Source organism: Scomber scombrus, chromosome 22, assembly GCF_963691925.1.
Source record: "Scomber scombrus chromosome 22, fScoSco1.1, whole genome shotgun sequence".
Lineage (NCBI taxonomy): Eukaryota > Metazoa > Chordata > Actinopteri > Scombriformes > Scombridae > Scomber > Scomber scombrus.
The window spans coordinates 20,440,972-20,460,841 of NC_084991.1; the positions used below are offsets into that span (position 1 = coordinate 20,440,972).

General features: G+C 42.1%; 1 protein-coding gene across 2 annotated transcripts; it reads left to right on the forward strand.

The window, feature by feature from the left end:
• Positions 1-211: 211 nt before the first annotated feature.
• On the forward strand, positions 212-9,681 carry LOC134004454 (high affinity choline transporter 1-like). 2 transcript variants are annotated; one of them, XM_062443730.1, is made up of 12 exons: positions 212-455; positions 537-620; positions 710-773; positions 1,333-1,465; positions 3,809-4,011; positions 4,164-4,277; positions 4,652-4,807; positions 4,922-5,070; positions 5,377-5,520; positions 6,439-6,592; positions 7,595-7,812; positions 8,611-9,681. In XM_062443730.1, the coding sequence occupies exons 5-12, from the start codon at positions 3,828-3,830 to the stop codon at positions 9,163-9,165; spliced, it is 1,674 nt and encodes a 557-aa protein (XP_062299714.1). In that variant the 5' UTR covers positions 212-455; positions 537-620; positions 710-773; positions 1,333-1,465; positions 3,809-3,827; the 3' UTR covers positions 9,166-9,681. The 2 variants fall into 2 exon arrangements, with proteins under 2 accessions (XP_062299714.1, XP_062299715.1); XM_062443731.1 differs by having other exon boundaries at positions 425-620.
• The last annotated feature ends 10,189 nt before the right edge of the window (positions 9,682-19,870 follow it).

The following is a 19,870-nucleotide window of genomic DNA, read 5'->3' on the forward strand; positions in this document are numbered from 1 at the left end:
TTTTTTTCATAGTGGTTTGACCTCTCTTGGGCTTCCTATCTCACTTCAGAGAACATGTTAGCAATGTTGTTTGATTCCCATCGGTAGTTTATTACTGCAGCACACAGAATGACAGAAATGAAAAGTAACGCCCCCCCTCCCCCCTTCGCCGCATAAAAAAAGCTATTTTTGTGGTGTTCCGCATTTCGTCGCTCTTCCGTGTATTCTCGGGGTTAATGAGCGTCCATCAGATGGGTCGTCTCCCTCCCTACCACTGTATGGCACTACGCCAGCATCACAGGCACCTTAATTGTGGGGCGGCACCGTGCGCCCTATATATTTAGGCGTGTGAGCACCCTTTATCCCTCTTCTTCCTCTTTCGAGCGACATCCGCTATTGTGACTGCAGTCCGACGTGGCGGAGGTTTTGTTTGGCGTGGCTAAATCATAGCATCCCTGCGCCGTATCCTCTCACATGTAAGGTAGGCGCGCGCTTCGCATCTTCCCTGCGTTCGTCTCGTGCGTTCAGTGGTTACAACTGTCTCGCTCCTTTTGTAGCGCTCCCCGGTGTGGAAGCAGGTCCGAGGGGGTGAATTGCTCCACTTTGAGCTCCTGGGGGGGGAAGGCAGCTTTGTCTGTGAGGTAGGCTGCTAACGTTAGTCTGCGTATGCCATCCGACAATCAGAGTTTTCCGTTAACTGTAACCCTCTTTCTCTTTTTCTGCTGTGTAGTGACTGAGTGACGGGGTTTGCGGCCCGTGCCCTCCTGCGTCTGAGGCTTCTCCTCTGTTCTCTGGTATGTATGACTTTATATTTCAATTGGATCAGGCTTAAATGCGAGCCTTTAATTGATAACGTTTATATTTTTCTTTAGGCTGCACTCCAGTGTGTGGCCCGTCATTGGCGGCCCCTCCTGAATGAAACCGCTGTGTTGGCTCCTCCTCCTCCTCCTCCTCTTCATTCTCTCCAGTTTATTTCCACCGCTGCTTCACGCGTCCACCTGCGGTCTGGCTCTCACGATCGTTTTTATATATTCGAGCAGTCATCCAATTTTTTTTTTTAATTGTGGAGTGGATTTTTTCATTTCTTTTCTTTCTTTAGTTGATGTATTCTCTACGTCATCATCAGTGTTTCTGATCTATCGGTTTCAAGTATTTGCAAAGACTGCTTTTGAGTTATTTTTGGTAATTGAATCATTTTTTTGTTACATTATTTGTAGGATGTGTTACTTTGCTACCTCCTAGCAATGTGTGATTTTTGTTCTTGTGTAATTTGTGTGTTGACTGTTAATATTTGCACACTATTTGTTGTCTTACAATGAGCCTGTTTAATTATTTCTTTCTTTTGCTGGACAGATGCTGAGGACCTAGCACGCGGCAGTCTTATTCCCTGGCGGTGTCCTTTTACAATCCCCTTTTCGTTGGTGTGCAGTGTCACAGGTGGTGGGTTAGTTTCGGATCCTCCCTCCTTTTGTCCCCTGCCGCCGTGGTAAGCCCCAGCCCTGTCCCTGGTTTCTCCTGCCTCTTCGTTTGTTATTTTGGGGCCCTTGTAACATTGTGCAAGGGGCTACACACCCGCAATATAACTGACTGCTCTGGATTTTCTTATACAGTGTCTGCTACGAATCTGACTATCTTTAAAATATTGTTTAAATAAACACACTTTTGATGGTACACGTGCTCCTATGTGCCCTTTTCTTCCTTATTTATAATTTCCTGGGGGTGAAATTCCTCCAGGGGGCATTGTCAACAACCTCTCTAATGCTTTCATACCTGCTCCTGCTACACATGCTTATACACAGCATTAGGGGAAAGGTTTAGGAACTATTTAACATGCAGGAGGACTACATCAAGAGCAGAATGGACTTGGCTAGGTTTGGATTATTGACAATGTTTCAGCTCATTTATAATACATTTCTATAGTTCGTACTGATGGGGAGTCTTAGGCATGTATCCTGTTTGCAACGAGAGTTGTTTAGGTCATGCAGGGTTGTCTTTTTAACTCATGTGAGCTGTTAAAGTCAAAGATGTGAAGGTGTTTGTCTAGGAAAGGATATCCCTCACGCACATGGACATGTCCTGCAGGGTTTCTTCCCCAGAAAATCTATTCAGTTTTTCAGCATAGCTTCTTTTTGCTACCTCTGATCTCCTCTGTCAGTGTCAGGTTATGCAGGAATATGTCTCTACTTCTGTGAGCTTGCTCAGTTTTAGCTGTAAAACTACTGTTGTGTGCAAAGTGAGTCTTCATAGTGTTCTGACAAATGAGACACATCACCGCTAAGTTTTCAACAAAAAAGATAAACGCATGCAAAAGTTGACGTAAGGTGTCACAATGTCAGTGATGTGTGAACTCCAAATAATGCATGAGTAAATCTAGGAAGATGCTCATTAATTATAAAAAAAATTCAAGGGGGCATTCAAATTTTACAAAGAAAGTTGTCCCTGACACATTCAAGGTCCTCAGCTACAGAGAAGCCAGCTGGTTCTGGGACTCACTTGTTTGTCAATTCCTAGACAGAAACAGAATAACAATCTGCCAGCTGTACCAAGACAGAGATACAGATTACAACCAAACAAAAGACCAGAAAAGGACATCCAACCATACACATGCATGTGTTGAATTTAGTTTATCTAGGGCTGCAGCTCCAAACTAGCTTATCCATCTCAACACAGTTTTGACCAGAGACTCTGCAGATCTTGATTTCTGCCTGTTGAGTCAAGAGAAGATGAACCAGAAGGGAGGTCAGAGAGAGAGGTGCAGCAGTGGTGCAATGTGTTTTTATACCTGGTGGGACACTTCATGTGCTGTCTGTATTTTGTCAGTTCATGACTGAGGTTTTGTTCATGTTTCCATTTCACTCTTGGAACCCGCAGCTGGGTTGGTCCATACAGCAACAGAAGATCAGATTTAATTTCAAACTATCACAGCAGCAGTTTTATAAAGATACTTTTATATGTATAGGTGTTTGGTTATAAATGCCTGCAATGATGGTTCATTCAAAGAAAACACACCCAAAAAAAAGTCTGGGAACCTGGGAAAACAAAGAGTGAAAGAAATATGCCATTTAATAGTCTGAGTGTTAGAACTTGTATACTTTTAGTTTTGATCAAACCGAGATCAAGTTATAAAAATACAATGTAGTTCTCAATGAGTTAACAGCAGCAGATGTGACAGAACTGGGCTGAGTAGGTAAACATTTTAAAAGTTTGAAGAAAAAAAAACGGACTGTATGTTAGATTCAATCAAATCTTGGTTTGAGCAGTTAAGAAAGTCAAGGACCCTCAGCACAGTTGTCTTCATTATCCTCAAGGCTACTGGAACAAACTATGAGTGAGCCAGTAAAGATTAAGGTGTGACACGGGGTCGAGGGAAGGTCAGGAGTGGACGAGCCAGCAGGCAAGATTTTTGGTGTGAGAGAGGCTCGAAATTAGCTAGAACAGACAGGGTGAGAAAATCTGAGTGAGTTTGAAGTTCTCCGAGAAACTTCAAAGTGAGGAAAAGGGGAAGGGAAATTTGGGATTTCAGCCAAACCCAAATTTTAATGACAACTTTGAAAGCCTTGAGAGATTATGCTTATTAAAAAAATAGCAGAGCAAATTAATTCTCACCAACACCCAGATTCTTGAACTCCTGTCTGATTAGTTCTGCCATTGCTAAAGGCATTTAAGGCTTTGTGAGCATGACTACATGCAGAGAACATGCTGCCAATAGTTGGCGCATTTGTATTTGGCTATGTGGATATATATATATATGTGTGTGTGTGTGTGTAAATATATGATTTTATTATTAGATTATATACATGTATGTGATGTTTCTGTATCCCTCTTACAGACCCCCGCAGACAGTGAAGATGGCAGTGAACTGGCTAGGAATGCTGTCCATTGCAGTGTTTTATGCGATCGTACTGGGCATTGGTATTTGGGCGTCCAGGAAGGCAAAACAAGAAGAGAAGAAGTGTACCGGGAACCGCAGTGAGGTTGTGATGGTTGGAGGGCGGAACCTAAAACTCTGGGTCAGCATCCTTACTATGACAGGTAAAATAATCATGTTGAAAATAATTACACTAGAGCTCATCATCAACCTGGACTCAAAGATTGAATGTCCTCAAAATGTCCGTTTGAAAGCCATTTGATCCGTCATACTTTTTCTTTTTCTCAACGTCTGTATGAATTCTCCTGTTTTGCAGCCACTTGGGTGGGAGGTGGCTATGTTTTAGGTAATGCTGAAGTGGTCTACGATCCTAGTAAGGGGTTGGTGTGGGCCATCGGACCCATTGCCTTTGCCCTTAACCTGATATTTGGTGAGTGTTTTCAATCATATACAACTGCTTAGGATGAAACTCCTTTTATAATAGTTCTACAAAATGCACAGTACTGTAAATATCAGTGCTATAAAATCACAAATGTTATTTCTATCTGTTCCGGAGATGGCTAATAGTTTGTTTGAAAGTGGAAGTAAGCTGCCTCTGAGTACAAGAAATGTCATAACTGTATAATGTTTTACTATTCTGGGCATTTGTTAATGAAAGCAGAAGGAAAGTATTAAATGCCACCACTGTAATGAAGGAAGTGTCTTACTGACTGACTGACTGATGAATATGACTATTAATCATTTGAAGCGGCCTGTGAGTAGAGACACACCTAAAACTCCTTATTTACGTTTGTGTGACTTTAGGCGGACTCTTCTTTGTCAAACCTATCCGGAAAAAGAATTACGTCACCCTCATGGACCCATTTCAAGAGAAATACGGCAACACTATAGCTGCTGTCCTCTTCATCCCTGCTCTCCTTGCAGATGTCTTGTGGGTAGCATGTATTCTTGGTGCATTGGGTAAGTCATAAACAAGTCTACGTGAAGTCAACATCTTGCTCAACCAGCAAAGTGAAATCTCAACTGTAAATCTTACGAGTATAATTTAGTCTTTTTGTTTCTTTCTAAATACAGGTGGGACAGTAAGCACCGTCTTGGATATCCAGTCCTCGCTAGCTGTGGCCGTCTCTGCTGCTGTAGCAATCATTTACACATTGATGGGAGGGCTGTATTCTGTGGCCTATACTGATGTCATCCAGCTTGGCTTTGTGTTCGTTGGCTTGGTATGAACATGACATTCACACATAGCCAGTTAGTGGCATTGGTCTAGAAATGTTCCATCACTTTGGTCCAGATTGAAATGCCGCAACAACTGTTGATTTTGAACTTTGGTGGACATTCATGGTCTCCAGCAAATGAATCCCATTAGTTTTGGTGATCATGTGAGTTTTCCTCTATTGCCAGCATGTTGCAAGCTCACAGAGCCGCTACCATGGCAGTAGACATGTCAATATCTGATATTCATCTACATACAATTTACAGGACTGCTATATTTGTAACTCAGTGACCTGTTTTTCTCCTTATTGCAGTGGCTTTGTGTCCCTTTTATCCTCACAAGCCCCTCCTCTGCTGACATCGCCTCTACTGCAATGACCAAACTGTACCAGGCGCCATGGATTGGCAAGCTAGCGCTGGAAGATGCAGGTCGCTGGATAGATAACTTCCTGTTAGTGGTAATGTACACCTGTTATGTCCTAATACATTTGCAACATCAAGGAAAATGCTACCATGTGATGACATAAAGTGCCGCTGCCAGAAGTGTTTCGTGGGCGACCACGTCCTGTATTTGAGTTAAGCTAAACGTTGTTATAGCTCTTGTTCCCCCAGACATCAACTATCATCATGTCAACTGCTTAATGTTGCAGCAATATGAAACAATCACAAAAAAGCTTCTGCATGATCAATGTTAGCTAATATGCAGGGTTAGAAATAGATTTAACGCTCCTGTTGTCCTCCCGGGTCAAATTGACCCCTTCCTTCCTCCCTCTATCTTTAGTTTTTCCTTCGTTCTTCCCTCCTTCCCTCTTTCTTTGCTCTCTCCTCCTTCCATACTTCTTTCCTCACTTCCTTCCTCCCTTCCTTCTCTCCTTACTTCCTTCATCTTTCCTACCTCCCTTCCTTCTCTCTTTACTCCCTTCATTCTCTCCTTACTTCCTTCATCTTTCCTTCCTTCCTCCTTCCCTCCTTCCTTCCTTCCTTCCTCCCTTCCATCTCTCCTTACTTCCTTCCTCTTTCCTTCCTCCCTTCCTTCTCTCTTTACTCCCTTCCTTCTCTCCTTACTTCCTTCATCTTTCCTTCCTCCCTTACTTCTCTCCTTACTTCCTTCCTCCTTTCCTTCCTTCCTCCCTCCCTCCCTCCTTCCTTACTCCTTTCCTTTCTTTCCTTCCTTCCTTCCCTTCCTTGACCTGAGGACAACAGGAGGGTTAAAGTGTTATCTATCCAAAGAAGCATGTGCCGAGTATGCTTCTGTTGACTTTACAATCACATTATTAAACATAGAAACACCAGAATGTTCTCTTTTACAATTACTCCTCCGATCTTGACTGTATATCCCTCAAATAAAAAAAAATCTTCCTTTATTCCTCTCAAAGTCCATTGGAGGGCTTTGCTACCAGTCCTTCTACCAGAGAGTCCTGTCCTCAGCCACTGATGCCCAAGCTAAGATCACATGCTACGCTGGAGCAGCATTATGCCTGATCCTTGGCATCCCATCAATCATCATTGGGGCAGTGGCAGCATCTACTAGTACAAATCTTCACTATATTTGTCAATACTGTAATAATCATGTGTGCACTATTAGATAAAAGGAGAAACCTTAGGCCGATTTACAACTAAAAATGGAGTAGCTGAAATGAGTTATAATTAGTTGGCCATGTCAGAATTATGCCGTTATCTGAAAATAATGTACACCGACCTGATAGATCCAAGTGTTGTCCTTAAGTGTGGCCATGTTGGCAGTTAATATATTCTATCCTCCATCTTTGATTAACCCTCCTGTCGTCCTCCCGGGTCAAATTGACCCCATCTCTTTTGACTGTTCCTTCTTCCCTCCCTCTTTATTTAATTTTTTCCTTCGTTCTCCCCCTCCTTCCCTCTTTCTTTGCTCCCTCTTCCTTCCTTCCTTCCTCCTTTCCTTCTCTCCTTCCTTCCTTCCTCTTTTCCTCATCCCTCCTTACTTCTTTCCTTCGTTCCTTCCTCCTTTCCTTCCTTCCTTCTTTTCTTTCCTCCCTCCCTCCTTACTCCTTTCCTTCCTTCCTTCCTTCTCTCCTTCCTCTTTTCCTCCCTCCCTCCTTACTCCTTTCCTTCCTTCTCTCCTTCCTTCCTTCCTCTTTTCCTCATCCCTCCTTACTTCTTTCCTTCGTTCCTTCCTCCTTTCCTTCCTCTTTTCCTCCCTCCCTCCTTACTCCTTTCCTTCCTTCCTTCCTTCTCTCCTTCCTCTTTTCCTCCATCCCTCCTTACTCCTTTCCTTCCTTCCTTCCTTCTCTCCTTCCTCTTTTCCTCATCCCTCCTTACTTCTTTCCTTCGTTCCTTCCTCCTTTCCTTCCTTCCTTCTTTTCTTTCCTCCATCCCTCCTTTCCTTCCTTCCTTCCTTCTTTCCTCCCTTCCTCCTGTCCTTTCTTGACCTGAGGACAACAGGAGGGTTAAAGTCCACTCTATAGCCCATCATACATATACACAGTGTATAAATATATTTAAAACCCTTTTGAGTCATGTTTGTTTTAATCACATGTGCTTAATGCCTGTCAGATTGGAACCAGACCACCTTCGGATCACCCACCCCCTTCGAACAAGGCAAAGCTGGTATGATCTTACCAATTGCCCTTCAGCACCTTTGCCCTGTCTACATATCTCTGATTGGTATGGGAGCACTCGCAGCGGCGGTGATGTCATCTATTGACTCTATCCTTCTGTCTTCGGCCTCTCAACTGGGCCGAAATATCTTCAAGAACATCATCTACAAACAAGTGAGTCACTCCTCACATATTTACCACTAGTCATACAATATGCACGAGCTGTGTTAACTTTAAATAACAAGCACATAAATAACAACCACATTTAGCCACAAACAGCTTATGAAAAAAGACAAGGAAATCTTTTTTTTCTGGGTTCCCACAGTCGCATGAAGTCACATGACGGTTAGACTAAACCGTGACTCAACATTGCCTGAATGTGAGAATGAATGGTTATCTATTGGTAGTCTTGTCTATGTGTCAGCACTGTGATTGTTTGGCCTCTTGCGCAAGGTCAGCTCGGATTGGTTTTATGACTAAAGGATAAGCAGTAATAGATAAGGGATTTAATAAGGGAAAGACAGAAGGGAGGAAGGAAAAGAAGGAAGGACAGAGGAAAGAAGGGAGGGGAGAAGAAAGAAAGAAAGGAGGGAGGAAGGAAGGAAGGAAGGAAGGAAGGAAAGGAGGGAGGAAGGAAGGAAAGGAGGAAGGAAGGAAGGAAAGGAGGGAGGGAGTAAGGGAGGAAAGGAAAGAAGGAAGGAAGGAGGGAGGGAGAAAGGAAAAGAGGAAGGAAGGACAGAGGAAAGAAGGAAGGTAGGGGGGAGGGAAGAAAGAGAGAAGGAGGGAGGAAAGGAAGGAAGAAAGGAAGGAGGGAGGGAGGGAGGGGAGGAAAGAAGGAGGGAGGGAGGGAGGAATAAAGGAAAGCAGGAACAGTCAAAACAGACGGGGTCAATGCCAGGCATATTTTCATATTTAACCTTAGTCACTATATGTAATTAAAAACGGGATACAAAACAATTTCTTCTCTTTCAGGCATCGGAAAAAACTATTCTTGTGGTGGTCAAGGTATCGATCTTCCTTTGCGGACTGATGGGAGCGGGCCTCGCCATGACAACCACCTCTGTTAACCTTCTCTGGATTGTCAGTGCAGATGTCTTGTATTCAATACTGACTCCCCAGCTGATATGCACCTTCTTCCTACCCCAGCGGGTGAACCACTACGGAGCATGTTCTGGCTTTGTGTTGGCACTGATTCTGCGAGTTCTGGTCGGGGAACCCCAGTTGGGCCTCCCTGACGTGCTTCCCCTGCCGTGGGACAAGATCCAAGAGGATGGCCGCCGATTCCGCTTATTCCCCTTTTGCACTGCCATCATGCTCATGACCACTGGGACTATTGTGCTGGTATCTCGTCTGACTGTGTGGCTCTCTGAGAAGAAGCTGCTGACAATAAATGACGCTGAAACGGACACAGACAACACAGACTATATGGTACCGCTCCGGACAGATACAATGAAAACGGGAGAGCTGAATAAAGAACAGCTTCACTTATTCTCGCCAGGAGGCAACGAAGAAGAGGAAAAATGTTAAAAAAGCTTTTAGCATGAAAACTTTCATGTAGTATGTATCGCACAGGATGTAAATGGACCATTTTTGCCTTTTGGCACTTTTATTTTTTCAATTTTTGAGCTTTTGATAGTTTTGAGGTCATGTGGATATTCTGACGATACTTTATGTGTAACATTTTGCGATTTATTATTACTTTGAATTTTTACTCGTTTACTCATTTTCTACACATTATTTGTTCACTCACTAAGGAGTGGCGATGTAAATGCTATATGAGTTTGCTTAAGGTGTTTCATTCAGTTAAAAACCAGGTTTTTAAGACCTAAATCCAATGAAAGATTCACTGGCATGACAAGTGACCTCCATGAAGCATAACATAATTTTCAAGTGTTGCAAATTTATTCTTAATTAAAAATAATCCAGTGAGTTTATTAAAGGGCCTGTGAAACTTTTATTTAATCAGGTTTAGTCTCTTGGAAATCAAGGTGTTTTTTTGCAGGAGGGATCCGAGTGGTGCTGGAGAACAGTAGTAACAGGAACCAGATGATCCAGACCGCACAACCAGTCAAGCAGCATCAGAAGCAACACAGATAATCTCTAAAACAGTCCAAAATTTGTACAACAGGATGTGACTTTTACATTTTAATATGATTCTATTTAAATGGTGCAAAATACTGGAAGAGTCTTCCCATATTTAGCATTTATTAATGGGGTATCAAATGTTAGCTGGTTCTGGGATCTGGTCTGATGAATGGTAGCTTTTCTTTTTTTAATTTTTTATCTAAAATTTTAATTTGTTTTGTCACTCCTAATAATACACTTACTTTCATTTAGTAATAAACACTTTCAGGTAAAACATTGTCTAAGATGAGCTTTGACTAAGATAATCTCTATACATTAAAATAGTTAATGTATTTTTTTAGCAACCCATTTAACCCCAATCACAGCAACACAAATCACTCTGAGATTTCTCAGCTGCATTACTGTCTATCCTTGGATCTTTAAAGCAAGGTTTGCAGGGTTCATGGACTATATGCAACTTTCTGATGTGCTGCACTCACCTGACATGTTGCTGTCAAAGAGCAGGTCTGCAGTCTTAAAGTGTGTGACTCTGAAAGACACAAGTTGATTAGGGGATTCAGTTTTAGTGGAGCGCAGCAGAAATGTTTGAATATAGTATGGAATGACTAACTAAGGCTGCATTTCCAAATTATTTCATTTCAATCTTTGAATTCCCATCCATGTAAGATTCCAACAGACCAATCCTATGAATATGAGATTTCAGTGTGGAGTGCCATACCAGAGCAGTAATACAGTTGTCAGGTCAGTACTTGTTGTTCATCTTTCAACTTCCAAGTCTTCACTTCTGTTGACACGATCCTCAACAGTCTGTTTGTGATCAGTATTGTTTTCTTCAATGGGCTCCTCATCCTCACTCCAATAAAAAAAGATCCTTCATCTTCCGTCACCAGCATATATTTCCTGTTTCGAGCCAGATGTCAATGCAGTCGTTTTGGATTTGCTTTGTGAGAAACGGCCTCAGCAAAAAACGTAATCTGAATGACAGAGCCACCTGTGAGGACAACTCCCCCCGCCCACCTAATACATTCACAATATATTGAGATGTATATGTAATACCAAGAGATAACTACTTTTACTCAAAATAGGTTGATATAACAATTAAAGTCCATCTAAATACATCAAGGAAGGGATATCATTTATATTGTCAGAAAGTTCTGTGCATGTTAGCTAACATTGCTAAAGCTAAAGAATACAGTTATAGTGAGAAAAGCTAGACCAGCAGCAAAGAACTCCTACAATTCAATAGGCTTACCATTGTTTTGGCTGCATACTGAAGCTCTTGTGTTGTTCAGATTTCATTACAGTATCCGGCACGTTTCAGGCCTATTTTTCCCCCCAAAGTCAGAATATTTTCCAACTGTTGCCTTAAAATTTGGTCATGTTTCTTGAGCTCATGACAAGTTTTGATATCACCATCCGAACTATGCATTTAGATTCGTGTTGTTGCTTAGTGTGGAATTAAAATGCAAAAAAATGAATCAAATAATTTTCCTTTTTTAACATGTTTTATCAACTTCAACCATTTGAACATTGAGTATGTTTTCTATTTAAATTACTGTGCAAGAAAACGCACAGAAACTCACTTATTAAGTCGGTAAATGTTCCAAATAACATTCATATTATGTCTCTTAAAACTGCTAAATGGTTTAGGTGGCCATGAGGCTTTATAGTTATAGTTATAGCTGTGCTGTCACTGCGACATATCTCCAGCACTGAAACAAGCAACATAAGTAAAACTTTGTTAGAGGTCCTTGATGAATAAATATTGGTTGTAATTTTGCTCAAATTTAGGGCTGTAGCTTCTTTAAAGCTAAATCGCCTCCACAGATACTTAACCCTCCTGTTGTCCTTGAGTCGAGGAAGGAAGGGAGGAAGAAGGAAGGAAGGAAAGGAGGAAGGAAAGGAAGGGAGGAAGGAAGGAAAGGAAGGACAGAGGAAGGAAGGTAGGAGGTAGGAAATACAGAAGGGAGGAAGGAAAAGAAGGAAGGACAGAGGAAAGAAGGGAGGGGAGAGGAAAGAAAGAGAGAAGGAGGGAAGAAGGAAGGAAAGGAGGGAGGGAGTAAGGGAGGAAAGGAAAGAAGGAATGAAGGAGGGAGGGAGAAAGGAAAAGAGGAAGGAAGGAAAGAAGGACAGGAAAGAAGGAAGGGAGGAAGGTAGGGGGAGGAAAGAAAGAGAGAAGGAGGGAGGGAGGAAAGGAAGGAAGGAAGGAGGGAAGGAAAGAAGGAGGGAGGGAGGAAGAAAGGAAAGAAGGACAGAGGAAAGAAGGAAGGGAGGAAGGTAGGGGGGAGGAAAGAAAGAGAGAAGGAGGGAGGTAGGGAGGGAGGAAAGGAAGGAAGAAAGGAAAGAAGGAGGGAGTGCCAGTGGATGTGCAGCAGCGTCTTCAGCTGATCAGGATCCAAAACCAGTCGTCCACATTCTGCCATGACAGACGGGAAAGTACTGAGCCACTCTGCAGTCTGAGGGTTGTAAGCTGCTAATGAGCATGTACGGCAAAGGCAATAACATGGCTGTGTTTACACAATATGATTTATAATTTCTTTGCTCTTAATTCAATATATTTTGCACAGTAGGTAACTTTGATCAAATCCCATTATGTAGAATGAGCTTTTCCCATGAGCAGGTGTCCACCAAGGCACTTTAGTTATAGTTAAGTAAATATGGTAATAGTCTGCTTAATAATTAAAATTGTGATTACCTTTTTTTAATATCCGTTATAGGCAATATATGATCCAATCTAGAGATGAATTTCCACACTAATGAATGCAATGTGGCTTCATATTGTTGGTTAACCCTCCTGTTGTCCTCAGGTCAAGGGAGGAAAGGAGGAAGAGAGGAAGGAAGGAAGGAAGGAAGGGAGGAAGGAAGGAAGGAAGGAAAGAAAAGAGTAATGAAGGAAGGAAGGAAGGAAAGGAGTAAGGAGGAAAAGAGGAAGGAAGTAAGGAGAGAAGGAAGGGAGGAAGGAAAGGAGGAAGGAAGGGAGGAAGGAAGGAAGGAAAGGAGTAAGGAGGGAGGGAGGAAGGGGAGAAGGAAGGAAGAAAGGAGGGAGGGAGAAAGGGAGGAATGAAGGAAGGAAGGAAGGAAGGAAGGAAGGAAGGAAGGAAGGAAGGAAGGAAGTGAGGAAAGAAGTATGGAAGGAGGAGGAGCAAAAAAAGAGGGAAGGAGGAGAAGAACGAAGGAAAAATTAAAGATAGAGGAAGGAAGGAAGGAGAGAAGGAACAATCAAAAGAGATGGGGTCAATTTGACCCGGGAGGACGACAGGAGGGTTAAAGTGTATGGGGTAGGCTTCCTGAGGACAGTAGGAAGGTGAATCATAACCTGCATGTGGCACACACAGCTGGTTGGTCGACTTGTTCCACTGTCATATGTCTTCTATCTTAATATTACAAAACTATTAATTATATCTAAACATGCAAACAACCCTATAACAGATCCTCATTAAGGGAGTGAAGATTGTCTGACCATGAAAAACCCTCTTCTGGGTCCTCAAGCAAGGTCTGAACAACCTCCACAAAGTTTCCAACTCCTCCAGTTCCTGATATTTGGCATCAAAACAAACAAACAAGATAAAAATGAACACATTGGTTGAATCAGGGACCAGTTTTTTCTAGTTTCATCAAGCTCAGCTCTTTGCCTTTGACTATGCTCAGATACACTCACCAATGCAAGGATCATATAATCTATATCCAGAGATAGAAATGAAAGACAATTTCTGGGATTAGGTACGTTAGTTTAATATTAAACCCTCAGTCGGTCATATGGCGTGTGCCTAAATGCACCTTTCCTTCATATAATCAAAACTCCAGAATCTGTGAGAAAAACCCACCAACGGCTTTACAATATTGTCTCTTCTTGCATCAGAAGAAAGGGGAACAGATGCACAGAAACATCATTTAAACATCAAGGAGAAATCTGCTTTGACTGAAAACCCACAGGAATAAAAGGAGGCAAAAATCAAAGACTTGCTATTAAGTGCAGTCATAAAGACTAGGCGTGACAAGGCGTTAGACGAGAGAAGATGCCTCGGGCAAAGTGAGGTGGAGATCCAAAGAGGATGTCCTCAATGCTCTCTAAAGGACTTAAAGGGTTGAAAGAGGAGTGCTGCTTAATGTGGACTATGAACAGTCTGCCTTTGACCTCAAGAAGTTCAAAAACCTTTCCCTTCTGTCTCAACAACAGAGGAGCTTGTTCTGGCCATACGGCAACAGAAAATCAATTCAAAGTCTATTACGCCAAAGCCTTGTTAGGCTGTTGAGGGTGACAATGAAATATATTAAGAAATACAGAGGTGAAATAACATCCACTCAAATTTCAGCTTTACTTGTGGCAAAGAAAGAAAAAAAAATCTCCAAGTTCAACGTAGTTATCTGTGTGTAGAACCATGTTGATTTTTCTATTTCTTAGTATTTGTTTCCTTTTTAAGTCTTTTAATAAGATCAATGACAATGACAAATATGTTGTTTTCAACACCAGTGATGTGCATTTATTCTGCATGTCACTCTTAGTGAAATATGGTAAAAAGACTAAATAGGTTTTGTTTGGTGAACAGCAGCAGGGCCACCGAATTTCTTCTTTTTTATTATTATATTGAATTTTAATGCCCCATATGGAAATATTTAAAGTATATCAAATGAGACAATGTGAAACCGACGGCAACAATTCAGACCAAACTGAGAATCAACACACTGCTCTGCAGATCTGTTTTTAGCTCAGTACTCCACCACACCTGCAGGCCTACCTCTTAACCACAGCTGGAGCCTATTTTGAGATTTTGAATGATCTTCATGTGGGGCTGAATATTGATCAGGTTGGCTGTGCTGTCACTGCGACATATCTCCAGCACGAAGCCGAAACAAGCAACACAAGTAAAACTTTGTTAGAGGTCCTTGATAAATAAATATTGGTTGTAATTTTGCTCAAATTTAGGGCTGTAGCTTCTTTAACCTTTGTGTCGTCCTCCCGGGTCAAATTGACCCCGTCTGTTTTGACTGTTCCTTCCTTCTTTCCTTCCTCCCTCCCTCCTTCTTTCCTTCCCTCCCTTCCTCCCTTCCTTCTCTCTTTCTTTCCTCCCCCCTACCTTCCTCCCTTCCTTCTTTCCTCTGTCATTCTTTCCTTCCTTCCTTCCTTCCTCTTTTCCTTTCTTCCTCCAACCTCCCTTCCTTCTTTCCTCCCTCCCTCCTACCTTCCTTCCTTCCTCCCTGCTTTCCTCTCTTCTTCCTTCCTTCCTTCCTTCCTTCCTTCTTTCTTCCTCCCTTCCTTCCTTCCTTGACTCGAGGACAACAGGAGGGTTAAAGCTAAATCCACAGATACTTAACCCTCCTGTTGTCCTTGAGTCGAGGAAGGAAGGGAGGAAGAAGGAAGGAAGGAAAGGAGGAAGGAAAGGAGGAAGGAAAGGAAGGACGGAGGAAGGGAGGAAGGGAGGAAGGAAGGAAGGAAGGAAAGAAGGAAGGAAGGAAGGAAGGAAGGAAGGTAGGAGGGAGGAAAGACAGAAGGGAGGAAGGAAAAGAAGGAAGGACAGAGGAAAGAAGGGAGGGGAGAGGAAAGAAAGAGAGAAGGAGGGAGGAAGGAAGGAAGGAAGGAAAGGAGGGAGGGAGTAAGGGAGGAAAGGAAAGAAGGAAGGAACGAGGGAGGGAAAAAGGAAAAGAGGAAGGCTCCTTCATGATTTTGTATTTTTTTCTCCAGCAGTCTTATCTTTGATTCACATTTGCTGGCAGTCTTGGAGATTTTTTCAGCACATCATCCAAAATAACAAACCAGTCACTTTTAACAACCCTGTATGGGTCCACTTCTTAGATTTTTTTTTGTATTCCTGTTTAAGGCTATCCACTTTAAGTCTCCACTGATCTGCGGTCTTGTTAAAACCCAAAATAGCAACAGGCCAAATTTGCAATGTTTTCCATGTGGAGGAAGCAGAGGAGTTAAAGGGCTTAAAAAAGGTCAGAACACAGGGAGTTCATAGGAGGGAAATTCTAGTCAAGTTAAATTTGCCCAGGTACAATGTACAATATTTTTATTATTTCTGGCTTGAAACTGGTCAAGTATTTCTGTTCCTGCACACTACTGTATATACAAAGCACCACCAAGTCCTCAATTTCCCAGAGGACCAGCTAATATGTTCTATAGCAGCACCTACTGTAGGTTGTTTGGAATTGCATAAATGAAAACTTTCACACATGCACAATAGAAAATAAGCTTTGGGGACACTTGAATTTCTACTCATCATCAGTTTTCACATCTAAGTTGGAGTGTGACGTACTGTAGTGGGCAGCGAGGGCTCTATTGTTTGTGAATCTGCTGCTCCAGCTGCAGCCTGAGAGCTGAGGACATCATCCATGATGGCAAACCACACACTTATACGGATGCTGTTGCTTCGACTACTGCGATTAGCACTTATGATCCTCTTGTATTTCAGTTTTTTTTATTTTTCTCCCTGCATTTCTTTGGAGCTTTGTTGAATCCAAGTGATGCTAGTTTGATGTTGAGGAGAAGCTCTTTTTGGATAGCAGGACTTGGACTTTTCTTTTTGACCAACAGCACAAGGGTGATCTGTGAAAGCAATAAAGCATAATTATTGTAAGTCATGAAATGGAAGTAGTTAACATTTTTAAAGGCAATGTTTTAGTGGATTAACATACTTGCCTTTGACTGAAGTTTGCACTGCAGTGGGGGTCATTGGGGGTAATTGAAGAGGGACTGTCAGCATCTTCTGAACAGAGGAGGAACCTGCATCTTGCGGTTGTTCAGTGAGGAAAGGTGTTGATATGGGTGCTGCAGTGCAGGGTATGAGGGTGCAACTACCAGGAGAGTGAATTTGCATGATAAAAATGGAAAGATTGTATTAATCCGTACAGGTAGAAGACATTACATTAACATTACTTACTGCAGTACTTCACTTTAAACATGTTTGATTTTAAAAAGACCAGTCCTGTCAACCCAATTTCATATATTTATGCAACACAATGATTCCAAAGTTTTGTTCTATAACTAATAATTTACATTAAGACATGACAGTTGTGTGTGTGATTGTCACTGTGAGACTCACTCTACAACTGTGCTGTATTTCTTTCTTTGCCCAGGGACTGCAGATGAAAATACCAAGTCTTGAAACATCTTTCCTTATGTAATACTGATGTTTTTTTGTACCCTGTTCCAGGAAATTAACAAAATTGCAGCTTGATTTAGCTTGTTTTTCAGCTATTTGTTTATTCATTTGCTGTTTGGTTGCTAGTCTTTAATGGGCCCACACCCTCAAAATACAAAAAAAAACAGGATACATCTGAGAGTATCTTATTAAAATAACCAAAGGTAATGCTAACATAAATGTTGTCATTCTTGACACGGAGTAAACTGGGATGAAGAATTACTAAATTGCAGTTAATTAGGAAATGTGTGGGGTAATTGTGTATTTCTTCTGGATATAACAGTTGATCTGAAATTGACAGGGGTGTACCTAATAATATTACTTTATTTATAAATATAAGTATGCCAGGTCTAAGTTCTACTGGGAATCAGTCTGTTTCAGTAATGTTGGTGTGATATGGACATCTTAGAACTAATGTGGCAGCTTTGTTCTGGACTAACTAAAGTCTGTGGAGGCATTTCTTATCTGCAGCGGACCATTAACCTGATGCACCAGATGGTTTGTTACACAGAACCATACGATAAATCTTTGGAAACTGTTTAGAAAAGGGCAGACTATTTCAAAAAAAAAAAAAAATACTTGGCAGGTGATTGAATGAACCATCTGTTTATTGTGTCTATCAACATTTTTTTCCTTGTGAGGCAGCTGGATTTGCGAGATCGCATGAGAATCCTTATGGACGCTGATAACATGAAGACTGATAAGATGGATTCTCATGTGATGCTGTGATCTCACAAATCCAGCTGACTCACAAGGTAAGCAGACCATGTGACTGAACAATACTCCAAATGAGATAACCCACGTGAATAATTACATTTTTCTTACTTAACTAATGGAGTGACAAGAATTTCTAGCCGTTTCACATTAATTAGTAATACCATAGACTGTCCGTCATTCAGTCCTTCATTCATAATCATCTCAAACCAAATAAAGCCCAGTGAGGAATGAGAATTGTCTTCACCAGGCAAAGTCAAATGTATCTCTAACAGGAGTTGCAAAACCTTCTCTGAGTTTGTTCAAATCTGCTTTGACACTGGCATGGGCGTGGCTCAGTTCAGATATAGTGTTAGCTGAAAGGTGTGACGATAAACTGACTTTGAAGTGTGTTTTCATGCACATGTGGTATTTCCTGTGTGTGATGAAAACGTCCTTCTGTTTAAAAAAAACAACAAAGATATTAAGCTTTACTTTGTCAACAGTTCCTGTGAAATTAATTTGAATGGGAGTGGTATTAAATGAAAGTATATAAAGCTTGAATTCATTCAGAGAGACTGTGTTTTTTGCATAAAAGTGCTCCAAAACAATCAAAAGTTTAACCTTCGTGTCGTCTTCCCGGGTCTGTTTTGACTGTTCCTTCCTTCCTTCATTTCCTTCCTTCCTTCCTTCCCTCCTTCCTTCCTTTCCTCCCTTCCTCCTTCTCTCTTTCTTTGCTCCCCCCTACCTTCCTCCCTTCATTCTTTCCTCTGTCCTTCTTTCCTTCCTTCCTCCCTTCCTCTTTCCTTTCTCCCTCCCTCCCTCCTTCGTTCTTTCCTCCCTCCCTCCCTCCTACCTTCCTTCCTTCTTTCCTCCGTCCTTCCCTCCTTCCTTCCTCCCTCCTTTCCTTCCTTCCTTCCTTCCTCCCTCCCTCCCTCCTTTCCTTCCTTCTTCCTTCCTTCCTCCCTCCCTCCCTTCCTTCCTTCCTCCCTCCCTCCCTCCTTCGTTCTTTCCTCCCTCCCTCCCTCCTACCTTCCTTCCTTCTTTCCTCCGTCCTTCCCTCCTTCCTTCCTCCCTCCTTTCCTTCCTTCCTTCTTCCTTCCTCCCTCCCTCCCTCCTTTCCTTCCTTCTTCCTTCCTTCCTCCCTCCCTCCCTTCCTTCCTTCCTTCCTCCCTCCCTCCCTTCCTTCCTTGACTCAAGGACAACAGGAGGGTTAAAGGCAGTTGAAAGGAGATTAATACTAATACTACTTCTCCTTTTTCTGTTACTCTCATATTTTGTCATACTTTACAGAGATTTAACAGAAGCAGCATTATTAGTTTTATATCAAAGTAAAATATATCAGTACTCTTTCTCATGTTTTCTGGTGTAGCTGTGCAGCATTTCATGACAAAGAGCAGTCAGTTCACTTCACTGTAAGGCAGAGGTGTCAAACTCATTTTCATTCAAGGGCCACATACAGATCAATTTAATCTGATGTGGGCCGGATCATTAAAAAGATGGAAGGAAAGAAGGAAGGAAATAAGAAGGGAAGGAAGGAAAGACAGGCAAAAGGAAGGAGGGAAGAAAGGTAGGAAAGACAGACAGTGAAGGATGGACGGACAGACGGAAGAAAGGAAAGAAGGAAGGACAGACAGAAGGAAAGGTAGGAAGAAAGGAAGAACAGAAGGAAGAAAGGGAGGAAGGACAGATGGAAGGAAGAAAGGAAGGAACAAAAAAAGGAAAAAAGGAAGGTAGGGAGGAAGGAAGGAAGGAAGGAAGGAAGGAAGGGAGAAAGGAAGGACAGAAGGAAGAAAGTGAGTGAGGAGAGATGGAAGGAAGAAAGGAAGGAACGAAGAAAAGAAAAAAGGAAGGTAGGAAGGACAGATGGAAGGAAGGAAAAGAACACAGGATGGAAAGCGGGCCGGAGCGCACCCCTCGGCGGGCCGGATCTGGCCCGCGGGCCGCATGTTTGACACCCCTGCTGTAAGGCAATAATGGATAACATGCAACCAACAAGAACCTGGCCAGTCACGTGCTCCGACTTGCTGCCATTCATAATCACTATATACAGTGTAAAACATAGTAAACGTTAAGGTCATGCATGAACATCCCACTTCAATAAAAGAAGTATTATGAGCTTGATGCAGTTAATGTATTACAGTAAAAGTACTTGTTTCGTCCCTTTGACTGATATATTATTTTATATATAACATAATCAGACTATTAACACTGAAGCATTAGTGTGTAAGCAGTACTGTTGTAGCTGCTGGAGGTGGAGCTAGTATAAGCTAGTTTAGTCCATTGGTGCTCAAACTAGGGGATGGGCCCCTCCA

Excerpts from the sequence above, each read along its gene's own strand:
- LOC134004454 (XM_062443730.1), top strand. The coding sequence starts at position 3,828 with ATGGCAGTGAACTGGCTAGGAATGCTGTCCATTGCAGTGTTTTATGCG. Across the intron at positions 4,012-4,163 it reads CAGCATCCTTACTATGACAG|CCACTTGGGTGGGAGGTGGC; the intron begins GTAAAATAATCA and ends CCTGTTTTGCAG. Across the intron at positions 6,593-7,594 it reads GGCAGTGGCAGCATCTACTA|ATTGGAACCAGACCACCTTC; the intron begins GTACAAATCTTC and ends AATGCCTGTCAG.